This window comes from Lissotriton helveticus, chromosome 1_1 (assembly GCF_964261635.1).
Source record: "Lissotriton helveticus chromosome 1_1, aLisHel1.1, whole genome shotgun sequence".
NCBI lineage: Eukaryota > Metazoa > Chordata > Amphibia > Caudata > Salamandridae > Lissotriton > Lissotriton helveticus.
The window spans coordinates 31,493,961-31,515,611 of record NC_136057.1 but is presented as its reverse complement, the minus strand read 5'-3'; the positions used below and the strand labels follow the sequence as shown (position 1 = coordinate 31,515,611).

General features: G+C 44.8%; 1 protein-coding gene across 3 annotated transcripts in view; it reads right to left on the bottom strand.

Annotated features, from left to right (window-relative positions):
• STX3 (syntaxin 3) overlaps window positions 1–21,651 on the bottom strand; it is a 284,482-nt gene that overhangs the window by 31,679 nt on the left and 231,152 nt on the right. The window contains exons 8-12 of one of the 3 annotated variants that reach the window (XM_078677203.1): window positions 21,055–21,189; window positions 18,044–18,154; window positions 17,773–17,883; window positions 16,683–16,830; window positions 15,161–15,816 (exon numbers count right to left, since the gene is read on the bottom strand). In XM_078677203.1, the coding sequence (XP_078533329.1) occupies window positions 16,747–16,830; window positions 17,773–17,883; window positions 18,044–18,154; window positions 21,055–21,189 (441 nt within the window). In that variant the 3' untranslated portion in view covers window positions 15,161–15,816; window positions 16,683–16,746. Of the gene's footprint in view, window positions 1–6,159; window positions 6,257–8,231; window positions 15,817–16,682; window positions 16,831–17,772; window positions 17,884–18,043; window positions 18,155–21,054; window positions 21,190–21,651 lie in introns of those variants that run through there. The other 2 variants (XM_078677140.1, XM_078677102.1) reach the window with 2 other exon arrangements.

Below are 21,651 nucleotides of genomic sequence, written 5' to 3'. Positions count from 1 at the left end.
AGTCGTATACCGTCTGAGTGGAGGGACGCCTGGCTGCCAAGATAACATCACAGACTTCAGGAGGCGGGTGGAAAGACGTCAACTGCCGCTGCTCAATCTATCTGCAAGGAGGTGGACACTGGATACGTTTGGGTGGAGAACCCTTCCCAGCTGCTGCGACAAAAGATCCTCCCGAAGAGGCAGGCGAATCGGGGTGAATCAATGCTCATACTGAGTAGCTCAGGATACCACTCTTCGAGCCCAGTCCGGGGATACGAGGATAACTTGGGACCGGTCTCGCCTGATTTTCTTCAGCACTCTGGGCAGAAGTTGGATATGCAGAAAGGCGTACAACAGACCGCAACTACACTCGCGACGAAAAGCGTCGCCGAGTGAGTGCGCCTTGGAAATTCCAACGCACAGAAGTGATGACATTGCGCATTCTCTTCGGTGGCGAACACATCTAACCAAGGCTTCCCCCATTGCTGAAAGAGACCTTGCGCCACGTCAGAGTTCAGACGCCATTCATGATCCTTCATGCACCGGTGGCTGAGTTCGTTCGCCCAAGCGTTCAAGGAATCTGCCAGGTGTTGAACCACCAGGGACATGCCCTGATGTTCCAGCCAAGCCCAGAGGCGCAGAGCCTCTTGGCAAAGGGTCCACGACCCCACCCCGCCCTGTTTGTTGCAGTACCACATGGCAGTGGTGTTGTCGGTGAACACATGCACTACACTCCCCATGACAGAAGGAAGGAATGAATGCCTTCAGTGCAAGCCGGATCGCCCGAAGCTCCAGCAGGTTGATGTGGAGCTTGGACTCCGCCAGAGGCCTCTGATCTCCACCTCCTCCATGTGGCCGCCCCATCCCAGAAGGGACGCATCCGTCACCACTGTGTATTCCTGTTGGGGAAGGGAGAGGGATCTGCCTTTGACCCAATTGCTATTTGTGAGCCACCACTGCAACTGTCTTGCAGTGCCCTCCGCGATCTGGACGTGATCGGACAGGTTGACTTAGTGCTGTGCCCACTGGAACTTCAGGTCCCACTGCAGAGTCCCCGCATATGCCTTCTGGCATGATCCACCAGCAGGATGCAGGATGCCATCAGCCGGAAAGGGGGGGTAGACTGGAGGCGATGTTGCAGGCTCCGCCGGAGACGCGGGGGTGGCACCGCCCACAGCCTCAGCCGCGTCACGCGACGGCCGAGGTGAAGTCGAAGAGCGACGCTGCTTCTACGACTTCTTCTTGGAATGCTTTAACTTACCTGACCCAGCGTGCGAAGACTTAGATCCAGAAAAATGGTGATGACGATTCCGTGACCGGTCCCTCGACCTCCCACGGGACCGGGACCTCCCGCGGGGCAGAGCCGACTGCGGGACTTCAAGCAACGTTCGGGACCGCTCTCGCAAAGTCTTCGGCCCCATGGCCCGGCAGTCGGTGCACGACTTGGGGTTGCGCCCCAGGCAGTAGAGACACATGCGGCGGGGGTCCGTCACCGACATCATGTGATGACAGTCCCCACAGTTCTTGAAACCGGTCATCCCTACGACACCGGGAGTCGATCGACTCGAAAAGATGAGGTAAAAGGCATCGAAAAACTCAGTTAAAAAGTGACTGGGGGAACTAGCTCTTCCTGGATCTGCACTTGCTGGCGTCAAAAAAGAAAGAACTGACACCAGCGAACGTGGGCGCATCTAAGTAGCTCGGACGACGTCATCCCGGCGCCAATGACGCACGCGGAGCCTCACGACGCCATCTACCGATGCGCAAGGGTACTGCTGATGGAAAAACTTTCCGGATCCAGCCAGGGGGTAATTCTAAGGTAATGAATCGATCACTAGGTGTTTCTTTCAGATCCCTGCTATATGCGTTTATTGACTAATTTTCCGCTCAATCCTCTCCGCCTTGACCTGGGACTCGGAGCGCTTAGTTAAAAATAAGGCTTAGACCTTTATTGTATTGGGGGCAGAATTTGGGTAACACCGGAGCTTTTAGCCTATCGGCAGGGCCTAGAGGATGTCCTCAGGTTACTTGGTGCCCTAAAAATACCATGGGTCAGGCACATCCAACAATCCATTACCCAACTAGGCTGTGTGAATCTATGGACCACTCCAGCAGACCTTAGCGGGGACACTAAGGCTGCCATTAAGAGCTCGGACTGGCAGCATAAGACATTTGCTTACATTCGACAAGCGGGAACAGGTTCCTTAGCTTCTTCATTTCTCAAATTTAAAGTAGACTTTAAACTGGAACCCTTGTTTGACGAGGTTGAGCCCCTATTAGCGAAGTCATTATATTTGAAATTTGGTTATGGGACCCTTCCTCTGTGTTCTTTTACTTCGAAATGGACGTGAGTTCCTAGGGATCTGAGTGAACTTGCCCTCTTTGTGTTGGATCCAATGAAACCATCAAACATTCTTTTTGCCCAATTTACAGGGGATATCAGGGAAAACTGAGACTTCCACTTTGCCAGCTTCTGGGCATATGAGATTATAGAACAGCAATTAGGATTTTGTAAACTGATTCTCGGCAATTCGTAGTGTTTGCCGTCTCACGGTTTCTGCTACGTATGTGGAGATTAAAGTTGAAACATCTGCAGTCCAGTGATCCTGCTTCCAATGTAGTGCGACATGCTTACATTCTGTATGTAAATTGTTGCTCAGGCTGGGATGAGCCTTTTAGACTTTTTAATCCAAGTTTTGTATCGAGTGATTGAATTTAATTTCATTAATTTTGTGTTCTTATGTACTTTTATGGTCTTGTGCCGAATAAAGGAAAGGTCCGATTTATTGCAGCTAGAGTTACTTTGCATAAATTAGTGGGCAAGTAATTGCAGTTAGATATCTATACTAGTTGCATATAGGAATCGCAATTTCCCTTTCTGTATTATCTAACATTTATTACATATGGGTTACTACCGATTTGACTGTAATGGTAGGACATTCTGGGAATTGCGTTACGCACACATTTCAAGTTAAATTAAGTTACGAAATGAGATTGTTTACGCTGCTAGTGTTAGCTGCTTTTGCAAACTGTGGGGCAGATTTACAAAATAGTGACGCATCTGCAGACATGCGTCACTTTCCCTGCGCCGCCATGCAAAACCATTGCATCACCATGGATGTGCCGTATTTACAATACGGCGCACCATGGTGCAAGGATTGACAGATGCGTCAGAAATTCTGACGCATCTGTTGACGGAAAAGTCATACGTTGTTGGAGTCGTGGCGCAAGCATGACGCAACTCCAGCAATGCGTGTTGCGGCCTATTCCCAATACACTGCGTCACTCCTTACGCCTGCTTCAAGCAGGCGTAAGGTTTTGACGCAGTGGCGTCCTAAAAGTCACGCAGTGAAATCTTGTAGGTTTCACTGCGTCACTTTTACGAGGCTTTCCTGCGTGGGAACACCTACCCTGCATACATTATACCCGACGCATCTCCCTAAGTGCATCACGTTGTAAATGGGCCGCAACTTTTACACCGCTGCTGCATCACAAAAGTGACGCAACAAGGCGCAAAAGTGATGCAAGGGGCTTGTAAATCTTCCCCTCTATATCTATTATTGAGATAGCCTTACTACAATCAGTTGCTTTTTGGACATTACCACACGGTTTAATGGCAAGCAGTTTTTACACAGTACTGTGGGCCCGCACGTGTTAAAAAAGAAAGGGGATGTTGCAAGGGTGAATGCCTCAATTTTTAATTTCGCAACTAAATTGGGGAAAAAGCCTACTGGTGCAATGTTGCAATTATACAATGCTAAATCTGTAGCTATAGCAACATTTGGCAGCGAAATTTGGGGGTCTATTCGGGGAGAGCACCTCCAGACTGTGGGGAATAAGTTTTTTAAACGACTACTCTGCCTCCCGCAGGGTGTGTCCAACCTAGCTGTTCACGAAGAACTGGGGGTCCAGTATGTCAGTGACATTTTTTCTCTCCGCCCACTGTCTTGCTGGTTAGAATTATGGTTAAACCCTGATATTCCCCTGATGCATATGATTTTAAAAGACGGTCTGTCCATGGATAACTCATCCGCTATACCCTGGCTGAAATACTTGCAGAAAAGCTTCCTGAGCCTAGGGCGGAATGAGCTATTTGAAACCCCTGACTGTATTACTATGAAGGACATGGAGGCAATCAAAATGGCATTCCACTTGGAAAGGAGAACATCGAGGGAAGCCATCAAGGTCCAGAAATCGAGTGTTAGAACATGTGTTATGTTAAAACCAACTCCAGTCATTGACCCTTATTTAATGGGTCCATTGACCTCTTTATGAGTAATTCTTATTAACCAGATTCCGAATGAATCATTTTTATTATTTGCTTGTTAGGCCACGAATAATCAATTTTAATAAAGAAGCAGCTCCCTGCGGCTGCGACGGAAAGTCCCCGCAGGACATGCTGCATTTTATGTTTTTATGTAAATTTTATGAATTTCCCCGTAAACGCTATCTGGTGCCGCTTTTAAAGAAATTGAATTTTTGTCAGATCAGACCCGCCATGATGTATTTACAACTATTACATAGCGATAGTATTCTTTTTGTATTAGAATTTTTTAAATCAATTGTAAAGTACAGAAAATGCTTGGATTTGTAATGATTTTTATTTAAATTCTTCTGCAAATGCACTTATTCACTTTAGTATAACCCGTGCTGCTATAAATTGCTGCTAGACAGGTATTAATGTACCTTATTAAGGATTCCTATTTGTTTTCTTAGATAATGAATTTTGGATTGCTGTATTGTTCTTTTGTGGTTTGCAAACTAAACCGAAATAAAGTTTTATTGAATTTGAATACACAGTACTGTTATTTATGATGACATATTTAGGAGATTTTAACATATGGAAATTCTTAATTGCAATTGAAATGAAACTGTTGATAATGAATTGTATGTTCTCTTTTATGGGTTTTAACTGACTAAAGATCTTTTGATACTTGTGTCACCCTGCCCTCTACTGGTAACCAGGAGGACCTGCAGCAGTATTATTACCCCCCTAGTGGAAGAACGGTGAACTGTCCTATGCCAAGGGCGGCTGCCTTTCATGGGGGGGGGGGGGGGGGGGGAAGAGCTATGGATTGTCATTTAATCTAGGGGGATACAAACCTGTAGGACATGACCCTGCAGGTGTCAGCAGCAGGCTGCGAAGGGGTTTCCTTCTGCAGCCAAAGGTATTATTACACAAACCTATTTATTAATGCGAACAAGGTTATTAGGATCAGAGCACTGCTGAATGTAGGCTACTAAATGAATATGGGTTAAATTTTAATGAAAAATTAGAAAAAGCCAGGTCTAGTTAAATGCATAATTTCGATGGGTAGTCTGGTGCGAAGTTAGATTTGCAGATAGATTTTGTGAGATTTGCAGCTAATTACTGTTCTACTCGTGAGGATGGTGACTACTCAGTACACTGCATCGTGTAAGTATCAAAATACTTTAGAGGCTCTTGAAATTCAAGGAGAATGAATGATATGGTATGCTCTGCTTTCTGATACCAGAACGAAGAAGAGTGGAGTTAAACAAGGACAACTTCAGCTGATCTTTTATAATGGGCCGCCCTCTGGTGGTAAACAGTGATAACAGCAGCTTCCTCATGGGCTGCCCTCTAGTGGTAAGCAGTGAAAACTGGAGCTTCCTCATAGGCTGCCCTCTAGTGGTAAGCAGTGATAACTGCAGCTTCCTAATGGGCTGCCCTCTAGGGGTAAACCGTAATAACTGCAGATTGTTTAAGTGCTGCCATCTAGTGGTAAACAGTGATAACTGCAGCTTCTTCAAGGGCTGCCCTCTATTGGTAAACAGTGATAACTGCAGATTGTTCAAGTGCTGCCATCTTGTGGTAAACAGTGATAACTGCAGCTTCTTCAAGGGCTGCCCTCTATTGGTAAACAGTGATAACTGCAGCTTCTTCAAGGGCTGCCCTCTATTGGTAAACAGTGATAACTGCAGCTTCTTGAAGGGCTGCCCTCTTCAAGAGCTGCCCTCTATTGGTGAACAGTGATAACTGCAGCTTCTTCAAGGGCTGCCCTCTATTGGTGAACACTGATAACTGCAGCTTCTTCATGGGCTGCGCTCTAGCTGTAAATGGTTAGAACTAGCAGTAGTAAGCGGGGAGAGTGGAAGCGCTCTTTTGAGGTACCTTTTACAAATGAACACAAGAGTTGATGTAGTAAGGAGGCTTCTTACCAGCATGAACCAGCAGCTCTTAGGCGAAAATCCCCCCGATGGTGGAGGCTAAGATGATGGCGAGGACGATACAGCAAATCATGATCATAATTTTCTTCTACTTGCCCACATCAGCCAGCAACAATGAGAGAGACAGCGAGCAGAGAAAGACAGATGCAAACATGAAAGAAACAGATTGAGAAGAAAAATTGTGAGGAAAAAAAAGCATATTGAATGCATACACCATAAAGACTGAGAAATGAAAGACCACACAAAGCTTAAGGTGGACATACAGAGTAGCCTAGAAAAACACAACAAACAAGCACAGCATGGAGATACCAAGCATACAGAAAATCATAATGATCATAAAAAACATAAAGGAGAATGAGCAGGAAAAAAAACACCCATTTACAAAACAGGTAGCAAGAGTAAATCAGTCTAATATCTATAAAAAGAAAAAAAGCAAGTGTATATAAACACAATACTTCTATACAGAACTGAGACTACAGAAGAAGTGCTCATGAGACAAGGGAAGCAGAGCACTCATACAGAAAAACACAAGAAAGGAGAGATCAGAAAATGATAATCAAGTACAACAAGGAAACAAAAAAAAGCAATAGAGCAACACAGAAGAAACCCATTAGATACATGTACATAACAGAGACTGAGAAAGAACAGAAGAGGGGGATATAGATGTACAGAACCGGATAGTGAGAGTAGAAAAACACAATAGTAATCTACAGACAAACAGAGAATGAGAGAAAAGGAGACCATACTATATATGTGACCAAAGATGAGGGGAAAAAAGCAGAGTACAAGCTAATGAAACCAAGAGAGGGGGCGGATTAAATCACACACCAACCAGAACACAAAAAATAGAAAGATGAGCATTTAACAAATGTAAGCTAACAAGTATGTGGTGGTAGAGAAAACATGTAGGAAAATTGAGCCACGAGCACAAGCTGAAATAAACATCGAGGAGATTAAATAGAGATTTAAAAACAGAAGGGCGTATAGGAAAGATCAACAAAAATTGAAAGGCAGGAAGGAGTATCAGAAAGCGTGCAATAGTGTTGGAGGAAAAACTTTAAGGAGCGACATAGGATACACAGAGGACAGATAAATGCAGAGGATTCGGATAAAGAGTGAACCTGACAGAATACCAAGAGGGCTCGGCTAGCACAAATTTAAGATGAAGGTGCAATGCAAGTTCTCTTCGTTGGATGAAACCGGCATTGCTGGTGTTCTCTCGGGTACCAACACTTCCTGGGCGCAGAGTAACTAGTTCAGCTTCTTTCTAGTCAGAGGGGCTTCCCTTCACTTTGGCAGAAGAGAGATCAGAATTTCATTATGTTACAGGTACAGTCTACCTCATTCAGGGTGGGGACAAGCGCCTCGCTCTAATGCACGGTAGGTGCGCGTCACACTCGGCGTAGAAAGATGCAAGGTCCAAGGACCTTTGGGATCTCTGCTAGTCACTTCCCACTGCAACTGCACAACTGGAGGCATAGAACTATCTTAAGTCTCCACAAATGTGTATCGTCTTAGGAATACATGACAAAACAAGACCTCTGGCAACTCCTCGCAGATCCAACCCTTGCCTTTCTGTTGAGAGGTTCACATAGTGTTGGGATCTGACAAGTTCTACTAACAGGGAGCAGTCGCCATTCTCCGACCAGAGAGGGCACCTTAACCACCTGCCCTTACACGACAAGTCCTCGTTGCTCTGAGAATGAAGGAGATTCCAACGATGGTGTGTCCAGACCTGAGACTTCCAAGATGTCCGAACGCAAAGACCATCCAATAAATTTCCTTTGATGTGAATTTTCCTACGTCTTCATCAGAACAGAAGTCATCTCAGCATACATTTGGTTTAGAGAACTTTCCTCAACGCGCATTTATTCAATCATTCATTAAGTTAGTCAATCAATAGCACTGGTTTCCAGGTCTGATCTGGAAGTCTCCGAAAGCTCAGAGAAGATATTCAGTGGATCACTCTTTTCTATCGAGATTTCCTTAGTGTCCATCAACAACACCCGTTAACACTCCAGCCCAACCACCAACTATGCATCGATTAAACACAGACCACAAGGTTTGTTTCGATTGAGGTTATTTATTTCCGTTTTAAAATTCATAATTTAAATTACATTGCCTCTATTTAAAAAACCAAGATTTACATTCTGAAAAAGAGAAATGGAGAACAGAAGAGCTCGTCTCCTGTGGTGTGTCCTACCTGCTGCCTTTGATGCCCGCCACCTCATGTCTCGTGCACTGCACAAGGCGTGTACCCCTTTTCTTGCACGCAGGGGTGCCTAACACCCCATCGCAAGAATGATCCAGAAGACCAATGAGAGTGCAGTCTGGATCAGGAAGACATTTGTAAACCACCCTTGGGTGAAAAAACAGCTGCAGTCACTTAATGTCGTATATAGGCCGTATAGGAAGGTTGTTTAATTGGGGGGTGGGGGGGCTCATCAGTATACGAAAGAGTAATGGAGATGTAATGGGCTTGCAAGGGCCTATGGATACCTTGGGCTCGGTTACAGAGGTAGCGCAAAGGTCTACGTGGATATTTTAGCCTGTGGTTTGTGAACACCCACCCGTGGACATAAGTATTTAAGGAGGAATCACAAACTCATTCACGCCCTCTTCGGAGGTGCACTTACCTCACTTGCGTAGCAGTGCGACCCCCTTGCCAATTAGGGATATCTTTCTCCTAGCACCTGTTCCATATTACCAGTGAGGGCACAGGGGAGGACATGCTCGTGGGAGGCATCACCCATGAAGAGTAGCTGTTTTTGCACTGTTTCCCAAGGCCACCTTTTGAAAGGGGGCACAGTAAGGGGTTTGTGGCATTTCATGCTGCTTGGAACAGCCACACTGCATTAAGAGAAGTCCTGACCAGCTCTCCATAGATCTTGGTCCACTTTCATGTGGAAAACATGGCATCTGTTTCAAACCACCATCCTCTTTCTCCGCTGTGCTGTATTCAGCTTGGTGCAGCTGCACTGGGCACACCAAAATGAGGTTGTACCACAGTGCAGTCTGGTACTCTGCATCCGGATTAGTAATCAGAGCTTAATTTGAGCCGGGGGTTTCTGGTGCTCGGCACCAGCACTTATTTGTCAACACCGGCGCTTGTGACAGTCTGCCACAAGGTGGCGCTATCCGGCTAATTTAGAAATGACCACAACAACAGTTAATTGTTAATTCAATGTACATTAAACATGATAGTTTGCTGCCACCCAAGCCATTCATATAGCTTTGGGGGGACTGGAATAGTCTGAATTGTCACACTTGTAGGAGTGCGATGGTTATTAGTTGTGTTACCGATCATTGGTGGCATGGCAGGGGCAATGTGTGGTGCGAGTTGCAGTGGCCAATAGTTGTTGTGGGGCAAAGCAACTGAAATCAAGTTTTAAGGAACCCCTCCGCTACCCCAGCTTCTAACACCAAGGACTTCACAGCTCCTGAGAGGTTGGTTGCCAGGCAGATCGCTGTACCGACCTAAAGAAACTGGACTTCTTCGCACACAGCCAGGGTCTCTGAAAGGCTACTGAGAGGGACGAGTAAACCACATGTCAGGTTACAATGTGGTCTTTCTTAACATCTGCCTCACTTCTTGGCTGGTAGACATCTGTAGGACAGATGGCGGAAGAGAGGTGCTAAAGGCCAGAGGTTTCCCAGGCTCATCAATGCATGCTTGTTTTCAAACCCACTTCCTATGAAATACTTGGAACATTGAGCACTATTTCAAGTGTTAATGGTGAAGGCATCAAACACAGCAGGAACACACATTTCAGTTCTTCAGTCCGAGGTTAGAGCCTAATAAATATTCATATTGATTTCATACATTTTAATATACAAAGTTATCTAAGCACCCAAGGGCAGCCTGTGTCACCATTAACCACAGCCCCATTCAGTCCCTATACTTCTATTAGAAGAACTGTTCCTTCGAGAAAAGGAGTGCAAATACAAAAAAGCTCATTCACCATGTACAAAAATACTAGCAGGCATCAAAACTACAAAGAAACATACAATCCCTTGCTGCTCCACCCGCAGTTATTGGAATGTGCATAAGAACGGTAGTGGAACAACTTAAAGTGTGTATAGATTATCCAGTTCCTGTTGCTGTGAAATACAGATTATTTACCCACTAATCGGATCTCTAGGGAGAACTGCAGTTTATATTTTACCATGGCTCTTTTAGGGACATTGAATGAAACGTTGTACTGCCTTGCACAAGGTGGTACACGCTGCATGTAAAGTGGTGTTGAAGGTTCTGTTTTAACTTAACACCATTCCAAGATAGCAGCGTGGCCAATTCAACTGATTAGTCATAACAGTAAATGGTGGGTGGCATGGGATCTAGTTCACATGTACTCATCAACTGAGTGTTGCAGGGAGAATTTAAATACATCCTGAGAAGAGGTCATGCGCCCATGAAGAAGAGCAACATTCTAAATGTTGGTTTGTACAGACTCTTCCAAGCATCAATATCAACTTGAAAGTTATTAACATGATTAGATCTACAGGGGGAAGCTGGATGTGCATGGCATTGGTATATTGAACGTAAGCACATGGGTTCTTATCAGTGGCAAGAGAGGAGTAGGCTTGAAGGACTGAGCCAATAAATATCATCTGAATGGTTCTCACCTATAATCATGTCAAAAAGACTCATTGGTCATTGAGGATGTGTGTCAATCTCTGCAACCTGAATGGCAATATTGGTGTCAAAATGCATTATGTTACTCTAGATTTGGACTACCTGATAATAGTCTTACAATACATACACGTTTTAAATTCATCCTGTATAAACATTGCACCATGCAACCTAGTATTCTCAGTCAAAGAAAATTTATAACCTTAAGTAGTTTGGTGTTTAGACTGGACTAACTGAGTCAAGCACTCCTTAGTACAGTATGCATGTAGGCAGTATCCTTTTTTCAGTCTTGGTATTAACTTTGGGAGACACACATATTTTAAATATCAACAGTGTATTAGTTACTGTGTGCCATTTAGTAGTCATCTATTAGTCTTCAACGTGAGTTAAAGCTACCACAATCCTGATGAAGGCTGTTTTGGATAAATTCAATCAGACCTATCTAAAGGCTTCATAATCAAACTGATAATGTTGGATATATTTAATCAAAAATGGAAATCAATCATCCAAGACAACATTTTTATATTTGGGAATGGTCTTCGCTACCGCTGTATGATCTTGGGTGGTGCTAAGGTGGTGGGAAATTGATTCACAGCTGAGAAGTGCAGTTTTTCTCAAAGAGAAGAGGAGGACAGAGGATACACGCGGTTTGTAAACAGCATAATCCCAGAAGGCTTGTGGTGAGCGCTGTTGAGGGATCAGCTAATTTTATCAGGCTTAGCAGGGTAATATGCTCTATTTGTTTATTCATTTGCATGTAAGACCATGCTCCACAGAGTCGCTTAAGTAAAATTAAATGTGCGAATAGCATTAAAGGAAAGCATATTTTTATTAATCAAGACCCGTGCCAAGATATCAACATTATATCCATGAGAAACAGGTAAGATATGTGATACCGGTAACTGCAAGCGCACATGACAGATGTCATTTTGGCAGAGAAATATTTTGTGTGTTGCATTTGAAGAAATTGTTGAGCAGTAGAATTATGCCGTGCTGTGCACAAGGGTGACAGAGTGTTTCCAAACCTTATTTTGTGGGAACGAAGCTAGCCATTTGTATGGATCTAAAAGGGTTGTAATGTTCTTGGGCCGAACCTATTGTGAATTCAGTAGCAAAGCTGACTGAGTCGCAAACACAATGCAAGTTCAATATCCAATTTTATTAGTGCCTGGTAAATTAATGTACAGGTATATTTTCAGGTGCATATGCAAGAGGTTGCTAATGAGTGAGGTAGATGTGATGCTGGCGTGTAAGCAGAATGCGAAGGACAGTTTTAAGGTATTTATTTTAGGCTATATGGCAAAAGACGAGTGCGCCTTTTGTAGAAATACCTCAAAGAAAGGTGTTTGCCAGATGCTTTGCAGTCAAGCATCACGATTGCCGGCTGGGGCTATGGCTGCACAGGAAGGCACTTTAATAAATAGTGAACCTTTTGTGGTGGCACTGTAAAGGGTAGTTTACTGGACATATTTAACGTTTGAGAATGCCGCACACAAAACCCAAGCTACTGGAGGAAAGTTTGGTGGCAACATGGTATTATGAGGTGCAGGTTTGGGATAAAACAGGCACGCAGTTAGGCGATTGTAGGCAAGGGAAGGAGAGATAGACAGTGTGATCTTTAATGGGAGGATATTTTGATTCCAATTTCAGAGCACTGCACAGTGACAGAGCAGTGGTTACTCTGTGAAGGTGTTAGGGTAAGAATGAAAACTAGGATGTTGGAAGGAGGCCACATGGACATGGACAAGCAAGAGGCAGGAGGTGATCGGATGTTACATGATTTTTAAGGGAGTTTGAAAGGCGCTCAACAAATAAACCACAGGAATTGGTGTAGGAGTTATTCTACAACATGCTCCCTTCATATAATGTTTCCCTGAATAGTAATGTGGGTTGCCATCTTTCTCAGAAAAAAAGTACCACCCTGATATTTGAATAAAAATTTATATAGTAAACTCTGTTTTTCTTTTGGCACATTTCTCCCTCCATTTGTTTTATTAGTCATTTACAAAATGTAGACAGATCTAAAATACTTATTCATGTGCTGTTTTACATGTATATTTTAAAAGGGGGACATACTGCATTTTGCTTGAAATGACACAAAAATATCAGCAGACTGATAAACAAATGGCTCAGTGGCAACAGCATTGGCGACCGAGCCAGCAAAGCTGGAGTTTGCAATGCGAGGGAAGGTGCCCATGGAGTGAAGAAGCTGTTGGCAGCAGTAACTCGTACATATTCACATCTGGGTGGGAGAAGGGCATGTCAAGAACCCTGGTCCCACTCACACAGCACGAACAAGATCAGCCCTGGAAAGAGGTCAAAGGCATCCCTCTTCAGCAGCCCAGGAGATTTGTTTACGCAAGAGCTTCTCCTGACATCAGGACTTGATGTTTACAGGAAGGACCTCATTGCAAGAGGGTAAATGTGGTTAGGCCAGGTAACAATCTCTCAAGGCACTAGGATTAGATTTACAGTAAAGGTTTCATAAAGCCCATCACCACCCATCCCTACTCATGGTATTGAGGGTCTAGACCCAGATGTGGATACCAGCCTTATAGGGCGTACAGACCCCAGGTGCAGCTCAACAGCACAAGAGTGATAAAACACGACTGAAGCGGCTTGTGTTCCACTGCGTAGGGGTCTTTTGCTCCACTGTGGAGGGGGGGGAGGGGGGTCGGTTGTCTTGTGCTCAACTGCGGAGGTCGGGGTACTTGTGCTCCACTGCAGGGAGGGGGGGGGTCTTGTGCTCCACTGCAGGGGGGTATTGTGCTTTCAATCCTCTCAAATAGCAAAAGGTGTCATCAAGCATGGGGCAAGACTATCCCACCCCCAGTTAAAAGATAAATGTCCCATTACCTATACTTGATCACTGTGCTGCCTCAAACGGAAGTAAAACCTCAAGTGAAACAATACTGTGCTTGTTCTACCACTACACTATGCTCAATGAAAACAATTATATCCCACATGTAAAAGAGAGGCCGATCGAACATAGCAAGTGCCAACTGTAACGCAAGGACAGTTCTTGTCTGGAGTAGTCCTGGCGAAGGCCGGCTACGAGCCGAAACCTATGCTAGTGTCTCGCTCAGTTTACACCACATAGAGAGGTTAGTGCATTTATTCTCCAAGATGGTATCATTTTCAGACAGTTCCATGCCCCATAAAGCAGCCCTCAGATGTTTGGTCTGAAAGTACACATTCAAGGTGGAAGGATGAGCAGAACAGTGCCAGGGCACTGCTTTTGCATGGTCCACACATGGCGGCACTGATGGGATTACACAGCGCAAACCCCGACACCTCAGTTCCACTAGCATAAAAAAAGACAATGTACAGCAGTAGCAAAGGTGATTGGTGTCTCCCAAACAAAACCACAGAAAGTGACAATAGGCACTCATCTAACTCTCCATATTGGAGCAGTCTCTGGTACCGCTCTCCAATGAGGAGAACCACCACATTTTAAGCTAAATAAATAGTAAAATCCCCAGAACTGAGCGCAGGGAGAGCTCTACCTTGAAAGCAGTTCCTTGGGCGGCTTTTCTTCCCCCCGCACCATCACCAAAGCCAGATGTGCAGCATGTCTAAGTGGAAACAGCTCTATGAAACAGTTCTATCAATTGGCAAGTGTGTTATGGGCAGAACACCTCCCAGTCCTAAAAGCTACAGAAGACAAGAGGCGTTTTATCTTTATGTGTACTGGTTTCCGCTACACACTAATACCACCCCCCTCAAATTGAGTTTGGCACTGGCCACTGGGATAGGTTTAGATATGTCCACCAGTCAAGTGACAGTCTTCTAACAGTGGCCCCTACACCTTCACCTCCCTCCTTCTACAGAGGGTGGGGATGGGAAGTTTGGTTGTGAAAAGTGGAGAAGAAAATGGCCACATTCTAAGACATTCTTCCATTACATGCCTCTGCTCCAACACACAAAATAAGATCATTCCCAGAGCTTCCACTCCATGCTCAAATACACAAAGTAAGATCATTCACAGAGCTTCAGCTCCCTCCTCAAACACATAAAATAAGTAATTTCCCAAACTCTCCATTTCCAGCTCAAACACACAAAATAAAATCATTCTCGGAGTCTCCGTTTCCAGCTCAAACACACAAGTTTAAGTAAGAAGATGGAACGGCTGGTCACGAACCAGCCCAGATCTTGAAGCGCTGAGGGAAGCCATGCTTGAGACTAGGACCGACAACTTGCACGCAATCTAAAGAGCGGGCTTGGCTGCATCACTAAACACCAGGAAGGGTGAAGGATATGGCTCATTATCCAGGATGTACAAAGTATCATTGGAAACTGGCATCACAATAAAAGTTTAAATAACAGATGTACATAGGGGCACTGAAAACAGTGCAGTAATGTGATCATGTGGGCTTTTAACGTTAAAGCATAAAATACACATACAATAAAATAATAGGAATTACTAGCAACAGTTATGAAGAAGCGCTCAAATGAGCATAACATTATGAAGGTCAGCCACCATGAATTGGAACAGCACAGTGTGTCAGCCATCATGGATCAATACAGTGTCCGCCATCTTGGATCAGGACAACAAAGGGGTGTCAGCCATCTTGGATCAGGCCACTGTTGTGCATCTGCTGTTTAGAGGCCAGCCTAATGCAGTGCATCACACAGCTCAAATTAAGTCCAGCCCTGTGCATCCTTCATCTTGGACTAGATTTTTTGCAGTACTATACAAAAGCATGTGACTGAGTGTTTTCACCACAAACCAGACCTAAACACTCAACAAAGGTGACACAAAAGGAATGGATTAAAATCATAGGCTGTCCCAGCGATCTCCCAACGGCCTGCCGCTTTAACTGTGAGCCACCTGGGCAGGCGGGAAGTAATGTGCTTCTTTAGGAAATTACATCAGGAAGTGGAGTGTATGCGTTGCAAGGCACGTAGGATGAATCTAACAGGTCCAGGGAAGACAGGTGAGGCAACGACAAGTGGTCCAGCAGCAGGAACATTACAGATGATCAGACTCAGTAAGGAGGGTACGGGAACACGCACTGGGAAAAGGGGAGGAAAGAAGGGAGACAAACAGAAAAACAACATGAGTTTAATGCCAGTTTCCCGTTACAAGCTTTAACTTAAATAATGAGAAAGCAGCCTACCACAACTTCATTTTTGTGATTACAGGTTTAAATTTGGAAAATGTAATACTAAATAAACACTGACTGGGAAAAGCAGGGCTGGACTGGGAACCACGAACAGCCTCATATTATACGGAATGAGTGTGTAATATGAGGGTTACTATTTCCCGACACTTAAAGGAGGCGGGGGACGAAGGGGCAGGTATTAGGGTGGACCACTACCCACAAGTTTTACTTGTACTCAAAGGCAAACCTATGACATATTGTTTATATTGTAGAATCCCATTGTGATACATTTATAGTGGAAGAAATGGAGAGCATACGTGTTCACTAGAAAGCGGTGCTCAGCACAGAGGATCGTGAGAGCTGTGTACAAACTTGAAGCAGCCTTACTAGAGGCATTCTCTCCATGTGGGTGGCGGGGCTTTAACATGTGCATGAGGCACCAGAGAGTGCACTATCATGAGCAAATAGACAATATCGACAATAGTAAGTGGGCGTGGATGAAGCAATGTGATGTGATATCATCAATGATGGGTGTAGAAAGCAGTGTAAGGGAGCCCGGAGTGCTTAATAGAGGACAGAAGCCTGTATGGGGATCCTAGGACTCGTTGCGAGAGTGCCTGGGACAACTCGCACAAGAGGAAGGTGAATGCCTGCGTGGCATAAGGTCCTAGCACTGCAAGAACATCTAAATTGGCTGTAAATTATAGATCTTGAATAGGTGGGAAGCTCCTTGAAGTCGGGTTGGCTGTGTGAAACCTACCCATGGCATTACTTACTAGTCCAGCAGACCCCCGTCCCTCACAAACAAATCTGTGGGGCTTCGGGGCAGGTCGTGTGCAGTTATTTTAACCCAACGGAAAGTCCGATTATCAGCGCCAAAATTCCCAATACGATAAGGACCACCACGATGATGATGATCATTTTCTAGAGAAAACATTACAAAAAAAGGATTTAAACACAAAAGCCCTTGCACACCTGTAATTCTAGACAGAACACTTGTGAATTGTGAAATACACCTTAGCACACAGGCCCTCAAGAAAGGCACCTCTTCTTGCACAATAGCATAGAATGAAAAAGCCAAGGTTCTTTTCAGTGCCACCTCTGCATAGATCTGTTCTGTTCACTCCTATCCACAGACACCAAGGAGGGCAAAAGTGAAGAAAGTGTGAAGTACTTTAGAGAAAGAGAAAAGGGACAAATGGAGCATGGGTTCAAGAAGAGGATTCTCAACACAGGCAATGCCTGCATCTTGCACACAAAGGTCAAAAAAAGGTCAGACAAACACAAAGTGGCCAAAAGTGACTACATCTTGCTCAAGCACCCCACCTTTGACATGCTCATGGGTAATTTGTCCTTTATGGAATACCTACCACAACCAGGAAACCACTAATTTTGGTCACATTGAATTAAAAAGTTATTCTATGTGCTTAATATTAAAACAATAGGAACCAAGGAAAAGAAGATAACTTATCAAGCAAAGGAAACTGCGTCCTCAGATTAAATCTTCTACTTGGTCAATATTGTCTAAATTACACAAATGGTGATTTAACACATCCTACTGTGAATTAATAGACATGGATGAAGAGTTCCATCCAGAATATGTGCAGTAAAAGTTGAGCATATTGGGTGGTACATGGCAATTGAGTCTTTCGTCTATTTCTACCACATCACACAAACATGAATTAGTCAACTATAGGTTTTTATTCTAGATGAGGAGGCGGTAGGGTTGATCAAAGAGCTAAAGGGCGCAGCTGTTGCTCTATGCCCAAGTGAGACAAAGGTAAGGAGGAATGTTTGGTTTGACAGGGATAAGGAAGATGGGTTGCACACCCCTCTAATCCCTCGGACCACCTCTTAATGCCTCACCCTTCGGGCTTCACTCTGGTATTTCACCGCCTTTTTGGTGTCGGCAACAGCACGCTCTACAAAGCCCACTGATTGGTCCATGTTGTTTTCGATGCGGTCAATCATAGCTCCCTATTAGCCAATGCAGACATGAACGGAAGAAGAAAAAGAAGAAAGATGGCGGGAACCAGAGCAAAGTATTGTGACATTAAAAACAGAAGGAAAGAAGCAGCGAGACCCGGTCTGTCTCTTACAGCAGCACAAATCAAGGTGGGCAAGAGGTCAGACACACCTTACGTGACTGGTTCTGGTATTTTACAGCCTTCACTATGTCATCACGTGCTTTTTCCACGTGGTCGACTGTTTTTTCCATGCTGACTTCTATAATGTTGGTTATTTCCCCCTGTAACGGAGAAAGCATGCAAGAGAGAAAGATGTCAGAAATGTATTTTCAGGCACCTGCACAGTTAACCCACTTGGGCATCAGCCTCAGTTTATACACAATTGCTAGTCACACTTCTGGATTAAAACAAGCACAAACCTACACAGCAGGCGGCTCTTGGCAATACCAAATTTCACTCTTCAAGTGTGCTTCCCCACCACAGACGCCCAACTCCTTCCATGCAGAGCTCTCAGAAAACAGTGAATGGTCATGTCCACCCACACACCAGGAATAATGCCTATTCCTTCCTTAAGAAGAGCAACAGACTTACCCCACAGACAGAAAACACACACAGCAATTGATGACTGCGGTTCTCATCCCACGAGGGCAAGCACACGCGATCGCACACCCTCTATCCATGGAGACAAACCATAAGCTGTAGTTCACTACACACCTAACAAAGTTTATTCCTCATCATAACCACCAATCTAGGTGAGAACACTACCACTGTGTTTGTAAGTCCCACTCAAACCACATAACTGTATCTGTGCCTCTTTTTGTACTTTTCTTCAGTGACTCCGAATCCATAATTTTTTTATGTCAGTGCACTGGATCTCACAAATATTCTAGTGCTCTTTTCTGATTCAAATCACTTGTTCTTTTTTATTTCTGACCGTTTATTTAGCAGTTCGCTTGTTCCTCACGCGTCTTCCTGGTCTTTCTTTTACAACAAAACGGTGTAGGTAGAACTGCTTGTTTGAGGGTCTGTGCTGGCATTTATGTCCCTTCACATTTAAACTCGACACACTGAAGGAAATCTGCCCTCGAAACACACAAATAGAGATCCCTGATGCTTTCAAAATGAAAAATATAAGTACAAGAGGTAGCTGGAGACTAACCGGAGGCAAAGAAGCAACACGGTTAGAGAGTTCTCCTACGCATCAACGGGACTACAGCTGCTACTCAAACACATGGTGGTCTGCCAGTACAGCCTAACTACCTTCTGAAGAGCTACACAATGCAACAACCTTACAGGTAACACTCACTCTATACAGCTCCAGCAACAGAACCCAACCGCACAGATCTTCCAGCGAGCAGTCTCCCCAAAAGAGCGAATGGGAAGCATCCTACAGTAACAGAGCCCAATTGTCTCTTGAGGAACCCCAACCAAAGATGTCTGCCAACACAGACGTAATGGCTTCAGAAGAACAACCCATAACAATGACCTTACACTGAACACTCCCACATACAGATGTAGCAACGGAAACCAACCACACAGATCTTACAGCAAGAAGCCACCACCCCTCTCCCACACAACCAAGAACTTATGGGAAACATCTTAGAGAGCTCCAGTAACAGAACCCAACCAAAGATGTCTGCCAACACAGAACTAATGGCCTCTGAAGAACCAATCCCAACAATGACCTTACAGTGAACACTCCTGCTGTCCAGCTTTAGCAATGGAATTCAAGCACACAGATCTTACATCAAGAAGCCAACACCCCTCTCTCACACAACCAAGAACTTATGGGAAACATTCTATAGAGCTCCAGTAATAGCACCCAACCAAATATGTCCATCAACTCAGCATTAGTGCCCTCAGAAGAACCACTCACTACAATGTGCTCCCCCTGTAGAGCTCTAGCAACGGAAACCAAACGCACAGATCTTACAGCTGCCCTTCCCCAACAAGCACACAGTGCTCTTCCAATAGCACCCATGTCTTTGGAAGGGATGTTCTTGACCACACAGCCTAGATAGCACGCACTCGTACACTTCCTGCTGCATTTTCTTTAGCACAGATGACCTAGAGGAACCCAAGGTTCTGCCCCAGTACTGCCCTTCTCGACCTCGACACGCATCACGAGACTCAATCCTACCCACCCACAAGATTGCATTATAACCGCCAGATATGAAGTTACGTTTTTACCTGACTTACGTTCCTCTCTCAGCAGTGCAATGCATAAAGGGCACAAAACAGAAGGCACATCTTAGAACCACAACGGGAAGCATTGTGGTGGCGGGAATCAGTTCCTGACCACCATCGGGTTGGAATTATTCCTGTAGAAATTCTGACTTTACTAGTTTAGAGCTTTCTGACAAACTTTGCTCCAACCCCACCCCACTCCCAGGCCCACCCTCACCCCACTCCCAGGCCCACTCTCACCCCACTGAGGGTTCTCAACCTTTCTAGATGGTAGGTATGTGCACAAGAACTGGGAATACAAGCTCCGCTGGCTTCAACTCTCTCATTGGCTAGAGTCCAACAACATTTGCGTTCGCACATGGCGTAAGAAGAGAAGCCAGGTGAAAAAATGAAGGACATTGAAAGATTGGAGAGATTGTAGACAATCAAGATTCATAAGCTAGAATTTCAAGTCCTTGCATGATAGGCAGAAACTGCCTTTCCTTCAAACTACATGTACTACCCATTTAGTTAGGTTTTCTGCATGAAAGAAACAAGGAGTTACGCTCTGGGTTTCTTTCTTCGCTTCCTCGTTTCTCGGCTACAACACCTTTTTCCTTGTTGCCAGCAGAAACCTTCCATCTTTAGCATCTATGATGGAGCATAAACCTCCATGTTGTAACTCATAAGCATCCCTCACAACCCGCCGTTCACTGTGGAGTTACATGATCAGATCCTGGACTGTCCTTGTCCTGTGCACTCCTGCTCACCAGTGGCAAAGCTTTAGTATCCCACAATTAGTGGCTGGTTTACACCTCCCTGGAATAAGTGGACTAGGTCACACTGCTGTCCCCTGCATGGTGCTTAACTCCTTCTAGCTCTGAGAGTGGCAGACATTAACCTGCCATTTTCAAGATGCCCAAATACATTGTGTTTCACTCTAATTACCCCTCAGCATAACACTGCGTCCTGTTTATTACATTTCACCACGCCACACTTGAACTCGGCATGTTACCTGGTTCTCCACCAGCATCGCGATGTCCATGAACATGTCGTGAAGCTCCTTGATGCTGCTCTCTAGCCGGACGATGTCCTTGTGTCGCGATTCAATCTCGCTCAGCGCTTGCTTCGAGATCTGAGAGTCAATGATCTGCCAGAAGCAATAATCATTGTAAGAACATCTTCTGTCTCATCCACACAGATTCCCCAAGTACTGCAGCCATCTTCCATTCCATTCAGAATGGCTTCCCGACTAATCACATTATGGCCAGTTTTATTCACACAAAGGCATGCCCCCCCACCTACTGTAACCACCCTCCATCCCGTTCATGACAAAAACCCTATCGACTTCTGTAACCACACTCCATCTAGTTCATAAGAAATACCCCATTGACTACTGTAAACACCCTCCATCCCATTCATAAGAAATACGCCCCACGTACTGTAATCATCCTCTATCCAATTCATAAGCAATACCCCGACAACTGTAACCGCCCTCCATCCCCTTATCAGAAATACCCCATCGACTATTCTAACCACCCTCCATCTCGTTCATAAGAAATACCCAATCGACTACTGTAACCAACCCCATCCTGTTCATAAGAAATACCCC